Genomic DNA, 11,697 nt, shown 5'->3' on the forward strand with positions numbered 1-11,697 from the left:
CTGTTTTCAGCACAAATCCAAGACGCAGCCCCATACTAGCTACTATGAAGAAAATTAACTCTACCCCATCCAAAACCAGCACAGCTTCAGCTGAGCTTTTAATGCATTTAAGCAAGAAATCACTCCCGGGTGTATGGTGACTATGTTTTTTGAGAGAAAGCAGGCAAAGGTCTCTGTGCAAACCTTTTGTCATTTAGCTACAAACCACTGGATGACTGTGGTTAGTAGACTCAGAAAAACAAAAGCATTTGTGCAATTAAATTTTTAGTAAGAAATTAATATGCATGATAAAAGATTCTGTAAAACCAAAACAATGGGCTTATTTCTGGCTAAGCTGAAGACTGCACCTCTATCTAAAATTATTTACCTGCAGTTACAGTGTTTTATTTTAAGCAGCTGACTGCTCACCCTCTGTTCTGATACAATAGCATTTGTCATGCTCCTCTGCAAAGCTGCCACTTAAAAAGTTGTTGGAATGTTTTTAAAAAAAAACTTGGTATTTGAGCACAAAATATCAGCATTTTCAGTTGCAAATAGTTGTATTTATATAAGTTCTTTCATTTCAACCGAGCTGTAGTCATCGTCTAGGATTTGCTATTTGGAATGCAAAATGTGTCTATAAATGTAAAAAAGTCCCCAAACCACCGGAAAGGGGAGGGTGTGGGGGGAGAAAAAAGACATAATCCTAAGAAACTCTTCCAGGGCAACTTTCCTCTTTGTAAATCTGGTGCTTTGAAAGGACTCTGCATCTGTTTTACTTGCCAGAGAAGTGCTCCTGTCTTCCCTTGTGCAAAGTGAGATTCAAATCCTATTGATTTGATATGACAGGATACCTTATAGATATGCCCAGGGTGCAAATGTCTATGGTGAGCATCAGCATAATTTTGATTTAGATCCATTTGTAAGAGCTAGAGTTTCCAGCTTCACCTGCAATCATGGTAAAAAATAGCAGGAATAGGTGCAGTAGGAGAACGACAATACGAAATCAATTTTTTGTTCATTTGGGGAAAAGCTTTATTTCTTCTCTTCCTCATAAGAATTCTTGCTGGGAATGGAAAGCTGTCAAGAAAGCAGAGAGATCAGCTTAGCAGCCTGCCTCGTACAGCACGAAGGGAGTATTTGGGATCTGTGCTTTCCAGGCGCTCCGTGACAAAGCACACCAGTCACGCTGAACAGTTTCCAGTCTTCCCTGGGAGCCTTTCTGCCGACACACTCAGCTGGGAGCCCTAATGTTCTCAGCTGCTCCATCTAGAAACCTTCCAGAAGTGGATCTGACTATTCAAATCTTAATTTCCCCCAGGATTTGTTTCTCAAAGAACGCTTACATGTACTCATTCAGGAGTTGCTGTTCGAAGTCCTAACTTTTGTTCTCTCGGGGAAGTAATCAGAGAGTAAAAAGTAGATGTGAAATTCCTTCCTGCACAGAAAGTATGTACTGAAAATACGCTCATCACTAACTGAAGAATAACTTTTGATACTTACATACTTTAAGCTGTTTAAAAGATGCAGTTGGTTTAAATACATTCTGTGCCTTCCAATTACATAGGTCAGAAGTCATTCAGTGCAAATGCCTGCTCAACACAGGGCTGACCTATATGCGGTTGCTCAGGGCCAGGTCCAAGGATGGAGCTTCCACAGCCTCTCTGGTTGATTCAGTATTTGATCACCCTCAGATTTGATAAATCAGTTTCTGGTGTTCCAACTTGCGTCCGTCACTTCTGGAGTTTCCACAATGTGCCACTGAGCCTGGCTCTGCTTTCTCTGCACCCCCCCCTGTTAGATAGTCACTGCAAGAAGATCTCCTCTGAGCATTTCCTTCTCCAGGATGAAGAAACCCAGCTCTCTCAGCCTCATCCAGTACATCATGTCCTCCAGTCCATGAACAGTCAAAAAAAAAAAAAAAAAAATCACAGAATAGATACATTTCAATGAAGAGCAAAGTACTTAATACCGTAAGTTTGGAGTAGCAATGTGCAAGTTTCCTCTTGTACTAGAAAACTGTAACAGTCTGAAAGGCAGAAGGAAAAGCGGATGGCTACTCTTTTTGCTTTCACGTGCATGTTTTCATGTGCCACCTCCTACGGGAAGAGCAAAGCGCCCTGCAAAACCAGTGCAGACTGTACAAAGTAACACAAGCCATCGTAAAAAACAGCTAACTGCAGCAGGAGGGAATCTCCCAGAAATATAAAGAGAAAAACTGGAGGAAGTAGAACAGAGGACAAGACAGTTCAGAAACATGAATACAAAGAATATCCACCACTTGCTAGTTTGAGAGTTTGTAAGTAGCGGGGTGGAAGTTAAATGAGCAGATGAGAGATTTCCTGTTGAATTGCTTCACAGAAGTGTGGAGGAAATACAAACAGTGCTTAAAACTCGTAGTATGAGAGGAGTCCAATGTAGATTCAAGTGTTAATTTGAGGAGGTAAACATATCATGAGATAGTCTACCAAGTACTGAGGTTAATTATGCAATTGTTCTGATACACCAAGTGTTATAAGCATCACTTTACAAGAAGCAAGTTGTCTCCCGGAGAAGGCTGCTTTAAAACAAACATCAAAAAACCCTGAAGAGCCAGATCTTCCAGATTTTTTTTTTTTTTTAAAGCTTCTTCCTTACATTGTGATGTTTCTGTAGCTATGGCACAAAACATACTGCACACCAGCAGGATTTATCACACTTCACTTACGGTTTTCAGGCACAGATGTGTACTCATGCCTTTACTTACCCTGTAGCCTTTTTAAACTGAGTAACAGTGTGCACTGTAGCTATCTCCTGTAACATTCACTGTAGAAAGCGTTGCCTTAAAATAAGCTGTGGCATGGTAATTACTGGAATAAATTCCTTTGGTCCCCAGGTTCATGTTGAAAAGAGATTTTACTGACTTTGTATGGAACACCAGAAGGCAGTCATCATGCCGGCAGCTTTCCTTCCCTCCCTAATTTCTGCTGAAGTTCCCAAACTGTCGTGAAGACAGACGTATGAAATTTTCTTATAATTTCTCCATGGCTAACCTCCAAGGAGTTTAGAGGAATGAAGAAAACGGTGAAAAAATACGGTGTATATACTTCTTGTCTATTCCCAGGACTGCAAGAATGCCTAAGTTCTTGCAACAGCTGCTTCATAAACATTCTCTTACTGTGCCCTGCCTCCGGCCGGCCTGTGCTGCAGCAGACATTCCCATCTTCTGAAATGCTGGTTTTCCCTTTCAACTATTTATGTATAGTAAGTTCTTGCTCCATTACTGTCACTGTACTTAATAGCTAATTAGTCTGAGAGCAGACTTATTTTTAAGGATAAGCTTATTGATATTTGCTGATTTATTTTATAATCTAGTTGATAAATCCTCAAAGAAACCATTCAATTTGCTTCAAATTCAGTTTAAACTTTTTTTTTGTCAAAACAGTTCTACTTCTTGAATCCTCATTTAAGGACAAAAAACCAAAAAAGGGAAGTGAGATGACTCCAGATATGACAGACCCAAGATTTACTTTAGTACAAGACAGAAACACTTACATTGGAATGGGACAGACAACAACTTAGCACTGACATTGTGTGTGAGAAAAATCCCATTATCATGAGAGTTTGCACTGTGCAAACAGGGCGGGAAGTTATTTAAGGTGCTTAGAAAACAAATAGAACACGTAGTACATCTAAGAAATTCCCAGAACAACAAACCTAGTCTAAATTCCTTAAGTCTACGTAAGGTGGGTTACTACAGTAGGAACAGACAAAGCAAGAGTCTAGGAGAAGAGTTACGGCAACATCCACCTGTGTGTTTGCAAAGGAACAATTACAGTACAATGTATTTGAAATAGCTTCCTGAAGTTAAAATGTTTGTAGGCCGCACTAGGAAAATTCTCAAGCAAGTATATTAACCTCACTTGGTCTTAACCAAGTGAGTCCTTGTCTCCTGGGACAAAAGGCTTTGAAGCCACAATCAAATTAGTACTGAGCTACAGTACCAACACTGCTTTTGAACTGTAGTGCTGGAATACAAATCTGCCTTTAGGCTTTTGTGTCTGATGCTGACATAAAGCAATGTTGCCTAGGAAAGACAAACAGAAGTGCTAGTCATCAATAAAGCTTCTTAAAACTAGTTTCCCTCAGTTTCTTAAAATAGGCCTTCAGGGTTGTGTTTTTTTTTTTATGTTGTACTACCAAATTCTGCTAGTTACATAACTAAAACACGCCATAAAGTGCAACAGACTACTCTTAGCCATTATGTGATTAAGCATCTTTTAATATTTCTATTGACAAACATTGTAAGCATAACCAGAATGAACAGTATATACTTGGAGTCTGTTCAGTGATAAACTTGAGTCACTGAACTACTGGTTCAAGAACTATTGGCATTCTAATTTCATTCTCAGGTGAGCCATAGGATGCTGAAGTGATCACAGACTAGGACGTGTTCCAATAGTGCCAAATTCTAATCAAAACTCAGATTGTGCGTTAGTAGCCAAGGCTGAGGCAAACAATTATTCTGTATCATACACAGAAAGCAACTAGTATTGAACAGAAAGTTTGGTCAACAAACTAGTTTTACTTCTTTAATAATCTTTTTGCTAATAACTCAACAGGCACAACAGTACCAGTAAGCACATGAACTTTAAAATGCACAATTGCCACAGACAGTTGACTTCAATACAGGAATAGTGTTTGGTGGCTTAGAGACGACTTTTAGATTCTTCAACTCTTAAATGATTTTGTATTTCCTCATCACCATCACCTAGTCATGCACTGGAGAGGAATTCCACAGCAGTCTCCTTCTCTTCAGTTAACTCCTTAGCAGTCAGATCCATCTTCTCACGAGAAAAATCGTTAATAGGAAGACCCTCAACAAACTTCCAGGTCTTGTCCTGTTTGAAAACAAAAAGCGCCTCCATATGAGAACAAGCTTCGTTCGGTCTGCACGAAGGAAACTTTGCAGCCTAAGAAACAACGTTTATGGCCTTAAAAAACACATCAGGCAGAAGTTAATTTTGTTTTCAGATAAAGAATACAACCAGCATCAGCTAGTCATGTAAGATTCTACTCTTCTATCAGTACTTGTCTGACAACTACTACAAAATGGTGAATAATGGTCCTGTCTGTGGAAGACTGCTAAAACCCTCGCGTCCCAGCAACTGCAGTCCCATACCAAAAGCACAGCTGTTAACTAGCTCATATGACAGTTCAACCAGGTCTTGCAGAAGATACTTAGACTTAAATACAGCCTAGTTACCTTGATCACAACAGGGAATGAATATAGCAAGTCTTCAGGAACACCATAAGAATTTCCATCAGAAATTACTCCCATGGAAACAAATTCCCCCTGAAAACAGAAGAGGAAGGGATAAATACATTCTTCACTGCTAGAAGCAAGCAAAATTTTAATTTCCAATGTACTGCATCTCCTACGACACACTTTATTCCAGAAAAAAGACAGATTCTTCCCGCTCTCAACACACATACACACTTGAGGTCAAAGACACCGGCATGTAATCAAAGCATTAGGCAAACAAGCACTTACTCAAGAGCAACATCTTACCGCTGGAGTGCCAAACCAGATGTCCCTCACATGATCACAGATAGCTTTAGCAGCTGACATTGCACTGGACAGCTTCCTAGCCTTAATAACGGCTGCTCCACGTTGCTGAACAGTCTGCAATTCAGAAAAAACCCTAAATGGTAAAGCAGCAAAATCTTGGCTTGGTCTAAACACTATTAGTAAATGCCATAAGAAAAGATCGCCTTACAAACATTATTTAACTTCATCAGTCAAGATACGGTTCTATCACTAAATGAACACAGCATACAATCCAGAAATACAATCTAAAAGAGTTTTGCCAAGACAAGAGCATCAAGAACATAATGGATTATTTCAGAGGTTGGCTCATTTCTTAGTACTTGCTTTACAGCTAGCAGTCCACTAACTTCTTTCATACCAATCAGATGCTTCAAGCTTTTACCACCAAGAGACGTCACGTACGTCAACAGTAACAGATGTCTCGGAACAACACTGGGAATTAAGGGGTTTTTGCTGAATACCAACGTGAACTACTTGCTGGTCTCAATCCTACAATATTTAATGCATAAAATTAATTTAATTCCTGAAGATAGCTGAACCTACCTCCCTATACTCAAGTTTATATTCAGAAATTTTGTACTTAAGAATTGCACTTCTTGGAATTAGAATAGCTTCTTAAACCTCACATTATTTTTCTTTTAATAAGTTTGGTAAGGCTGTACGCCAACCAGACCCCAGTCTAAAAAGCAGGAATTATAAAATCTCCTTATCTTAGGCAACGCATTCTAGCATAGCCCAGCACTGCAACGTACCTAGAAGGCCAAGCCAGTATCCTGCCTTGGCCACGTTAAGATACAGCAGCATCAAGGACAAGGACAGGTTTCTGCTTACACTCTGGCTCATGAACTTTGCTTGCCAGCATACAATCATTTATCCTGTAGCAACAAGCATGAAGTGGAATAAGCTATATCCAAAACCAAGATAGGACAAAGCACGGTCGTATGACAAAACACACCCTCAGTTCCAAACTAAAGGTGCCTTGGCCAAGATATAGTCCCTGGCTATCAGCATGCCAGTAACATTGCAATACCAAGCAAAGTAGAGTTACTTGGAGTCAAGGGCTTTAGTAATCTTGTTTCACTTCATATTGCATTTAGGTAGCCTGTGCTCTTGATCAATTAATACCATTATTTTGTTTTACTACCCTACATTATTATTTATTACTACCCTGCATTAAAACAGTTGCAAGTGTTTTCTAGATTTTTCAGATTACTTTTTAGAAATGCTGCTGCTGAGGCCAGATTTGGAAAGCATGTGTGTGTGTGCGTGCGCATGCATGTGCAGGGGGAGGGCTGCTGGGCTTTTTTTTTGGTGGGTGGGGAGCAGCAAACGGAAGATCTTCCTACCTCATCTGCAAAGCTGCCCAAAAAAAGTCACTATAGTGAACTGTCAATGGTGCTTGTGTGCCAGAGGAGTTGCACCTAAGCTCTGATCAAACTTATTTTTGTTGAATCATTTCAGCATTCCAAATGGCTTTTTCTATAGTATTTACATAAGTTCCATAATGCGCTAAATTTTTCAAAAGCAAATAACTGACAGAGACAAGCTATCTGAAGATGAGTTATTCTAGTGAGACAGGAAAAGCTGCTTTACCCAGTCAGTCATTTACATAGTTTACAATTTCATATGAGGTTAGGAGAAAGCAGAAGCACAGAATGACCATTTAAAAAAGCCCCAAGATCTTACCAGGATAAAGTCTCCCTTCAGCCAGCTGTCATCTTTTATAGCTTCATAAACTCCAACTTCCTTTCCTTTCACATTTACCTTCGCATGGTTAACATCTGGATATTGAGTGGAGGAATGGTTGCCCCAGATGATAACATTCTTCACATCATTAGCAGTCACACCAAGTTTCAGAGCAATCTAATTGCAAATTAAAGATACCCATTGTATTAACTTCAGCCTCTCAATTCACAGCTTCTTTGAAAGCATTGCTCTGTATTTAGCAGAGACAACAGAAAGCATTCTGCTTTGAATAGGCCCTTTTTACCTGAGATTTAGCTCTGTTGTGATCCAAACGAGTTAAGCAGCTGAAGTTTTCCTTTGGTATTGATGGGGCTGACTTTGACGCAATCAGGCAGTTCGTATTTGCTGGATTCCCAACTACCACAACCTAAAAACGAAAAAGAGGAACGGGAATGTGGAAAGATGAAGCTATTTCTGCAAAACAGCTCCCTCAAGTGAAATACATGGCTTTGCCTTCAAAGAAACGATCAAAAAGCTAAGTTTTCTAAATCTCTTTGCTGTCTTCAACAAGATTTTTTGTATGTGCATTGTTCATAGTCACCGAGTCTTTTATAACTGCACAGAAAAATGTTTTCTAGCTATGCATCTTCTTTATAATTTGAAATTCAAACGTGAAAGAGAACAAGACTTCTAGGGAGATCTGCGCACTGACCCACAGCCTGACTTCAAACCCCATGCTACTAGATACAGGGAATGCACGATACATACACACTATTCGGCCCACAGTGAGTTCACCATCACCTTTTAAACGATTCCTACACTGGCTGCCACTGCTTTATATAATTGCTTTATAATTAAGAAAGCCAGAACAGTTACTTATCTCAGTGTTCATAGGCAGTTAGAAGTAAAATATTGCCTGAACTTAGACAAATTTATTACTATAGAAAACTGATTTTTATTCATCCTTCATCTACTAATGTGCCTCAAATGATTAATGTCAAGCTCCATATACTCTCAATCACACAAGCTAATCTGCAAACCTCCCTTTGTATTCCCCTTTTGAAAGTGAGTTCAGTAAATTTTCCATTACTTTGCAATAGTTATATTGATAGTTTTTATTCCGACTGTATAAAGAAGCAAACAAGTCTTTAGAAGCAGCAGGAAGTTCATCAAGAGGAAGCAGACATTAAAAAGTCAGTTACAAAGCACAGTCGGAGTCTAGGTCTGAGATTAAGAGCAGTAGGAGAGCGGCCACATGATCCCATTAACTGTGCTGAAGGAATCAGAGAGAACAATTAAAAGCTTCCAATGCTCTAAAGACCAAGATGCAAACAACCTAAATAAAGCCGATTTTTTGTGCAACTGTAATTCCATATTGATACTGAAGTCAAGGGTCATTATGATAAATTCACAGATGGATATGAAGTAGGCAGCTGCACGCAGATAATTTAGTTCTCCCAGAGAAGAGCAATAACGAGAAAAGACTGCTTTTTATTTTTTTATATAGGTTTGGGAGTTTGGGGGGTTTTTTTGTGGTGTTTTTTTTTTTTTTTTAGAATTGCTGGTAACTAGTTCAGGGATGTGCGGACTACAGCAATACAATGCAAGACTTACCTTTTTCACCAAACAAATTAAGGACTAAATCATCTACCCATTTAACATACTGTATCTCATTTAACCTTGACTGTGGTATAATTTCCAGGGTTTAAGGAAAGGAATGCCTGCACTGAATAGGCTCCTGCTTGCGCAGTATCATTCTACAATGTATTTAGATCTCTACATAACTCAGAGAGTTAAATTTTTAAATTCAGTTTCTATATTCACCTTGACAGTCTTTTTGGCATACTTGTCCAAGGCTGCACCCTGAGACTTGAAAATTTTCACATTTGCTTTGAGTAAATCCTTCCTCTCCATGCCCTCTCTCCTTGGCATGGAGCCAACCAGAATTGCTATGTCAAGGTCTTTGAATGCAACTTCCTCCTTGTCTGTTGGAATGACCTCTAAAAAAAGGAAACAGGAGGGAAAAAAAAGTAAGAAAGGTAAATATTCATGGCAAAGTGCTAGCGGGAATATTTTTTGGTTCATAAATAGTGTATTATCTGATCTGACAACACCACCTTCCCCTTCCAAAAATACAAGTATAGTCATTTGGCCCTAACTCCACAGATTAGAAACTGTTTACTGGCAAGTATTTATACACAAATATTTATCGAAAGCTTTAGATATAAATTCTGAAAACACAGGAGAAATCTATGTCAAAAGATACCTTTCATGTGTCTCTCTCTAAATATTTATACATATGTATATATGCATATTAAACACATGTATGCATATATGCTGTTCTTCACTTTTACAAAAAAGTTCTTGGTGGCAAGTATCAACACAAATGAAGTCTTCCTCCTCCTTTAACAATTCAAACTGATAAGTACAAGTACAAGAGCTGGTAGCTACATATTTTTTTTAAGTACTGTAATAATTACAGTAGCATCTACTGGCTCCCTTTCTTCTGCTTGTTTAGATTTATCAGAACTTAACTTGTTCACGTGCCTTGATGAGTGATTTTTCAATTTGTGTCTTTATACAGAAGATATTTCTAAAGACTAGAGGTTTTTTTTTTTTAAACGTAGTAAAGGCATGTAAGCGTATCTAAAGATTCATTGTTATTTTACCACTAGGCCAGAATACAACGCATAAATGCACAAGTATCTGACAATTTGTTGCACATGCTGACAACCCAGGATTAGATGATATAAACCAAAACCCAGGTATCTGCGTAGTCAATTCTTTACACAAAACCCATTTGATGACATTCTTCCTAGCTTACAGCCTAAGTTAAATTAAATTATCTTCTACAAAATATAAAACCAAGAAAGGATCATCTAATATTTCATTCTGCTTAACTTCCTGCCAGCTACAGGAACTCATAAATGCAACAGTTGTACTAGAACATCTTGTAGGTATAAGAAAAATTTCTTTTGGCCACCTCTCAGCAGCGGTAGAGCACAGTCCTGCAGCTCCATCACTACACCTTCCAATACAGTCATCATGGGGGTGATATCCAGCAGCACAAGAACAAGAGGCTGTAAAGAAAGAAATGGTTTAGTGCAAGTTGCACATAATCTGTTTCAAAAATGAATTTGTCTTGTTGTCTGCTAGAAACTGCTATCTTGTGCAAGACTTAAAATTCATTTACAGAAAACCAAAAAACTTCAGCACGACCAACAACTGAAAGCTTGCATAACAGAGCAGGACTCCATTTTCACCACTTAAAGAATAAATTACTTGCATATTGATAAACCATTCTGAGTGTCTACAAGAAAACAAGTCTCGGGGACTGCAGTTCTGACATTAGCTTATTCATTACTGCGCAGCAGAGACAAGTGATAATTCAGCATAAGAGTTACCTGTTCTTTGCCAAAGACATCTCCCTTGGCAATGCTGTAGAGCAACGAGTAAGCAATCTGCCCGGCAGCTCCAGTCACCAGGACTCTGATAGGTTCACCCTGCAAGAAAGTACGGAGACTTACCCACAGCTACAGAGTGCAGGCTCACACCATCTGAGTGTGGTAAAAATTAACAGTTACTACAGGAACAAGGTTATGATTATTTAACCTGGATGAAAGCATGGGTCTAAATGTGCATCAGGGCCAGCTCCTGGGATCACACTTCTGTTCTGTTAGAATCACCAGCAATTTCTCTACTTGCTTTTACAGAAAGAGACCACACTTGCAAAAATACCCCTAAGAATTGTTCCTAGAAAAGCTTCCGAAACGCCAGGAATGACAATCTATCTGAAAAACTTTGTATTCCTTTTAACAATGCTGCCTTTTTAGCAAAAGGCATTACATCATGTACCCAGTCATTAGATTACCCATTCATACTTCAAACTTACTACAAAAGTTTTATGAGCTACCACACTTCACCAGTTTTCAGATTCTTTCAATTTTGAGGGCTGTTTCCATTAAGCATTTTGAACGCTTACTTGCAACCAAAGACTTATTGAATGCCAGAAACCAAGGAATCTAGTGGACTTAAAACTACTGTCTCACTAAACTGTTATGCAGCAATTTAACAAATCCACAGACAAAAGCTACTTTAGGGACAAATACAGACACTAATATCTATAATACAACTGTCCATTGTCAAACTGACCCAAAACTCCAGAAGAGTGGAAGACGACTGCCAACACATTGCTATATTGCTATATTGAAATAGGGGAAAAAAAATGGCTTACCCTATAGCAAAAGTCCATTTTGTTAAGCAGAACCAGGACTTGGGGAACTCCAGAGTTGTTTAATATTGAAAAGGGAAAACATGCCAAAACATGCCACGTTCAAACCCCAATATTTTGTAAGCCTGTTTTTTGTATCTCCCTTTTTCCCTAGAGGCAATAGGGCTGAGGCAGATTATGCTAGGACAGGAACAAGCAGACTCCGACCAGC

At 38.9% G+C, this 11,697-nt stretch overlaps 1 protein-coding gene across 1 annotated transcript; it reads right to left on the reverse strand.

Moving 5' to 3' along the window:
• Nucleotides 1-4,215: 4,215 nt before the first annotated feature.
• Nucleotides 4,216-10,758, reverse strand: MDH1 (malate dehydrogenase 1, NAD (soluble); the record flags this gene model as incomplete). The annotated part of the gene is made up of 8 exons (XM_009580150.1): nucleotides 4,216-4,859; nucleotides 5,225-5,314; nucleotides 5,531-5,644; nucleotides 7,256-7,432; nucleotides 7,560-7,682; nucleotides 9,080-9,255; nucleotides 10,239-10,335; nucleotides 10,660-10,758. Coding segments are annotated over 8 exons (1,002 nt in total), but the record flags the coding sequence as incomplete, so codon positions are not given.
• Between the last annotated feature and the right edge of the window lie 939 nt (nucleotides 10,759-11,697).

This window comes from Fulmarus glacialis, unplaced genomic scaffold, assembly GCF_000690835.1.
Source record: "Fulmarus glacialis isolate BGI_N327 unplaced genomic scaffold, ASM69083v1 scaffold11386, whole genome shotgun sequence".
NCBI lineage: Eukaryota > Metazoa > Chordata > Aves > Procellariiformes > Procellariidae > Fulmarus > Fulmarus glacialis.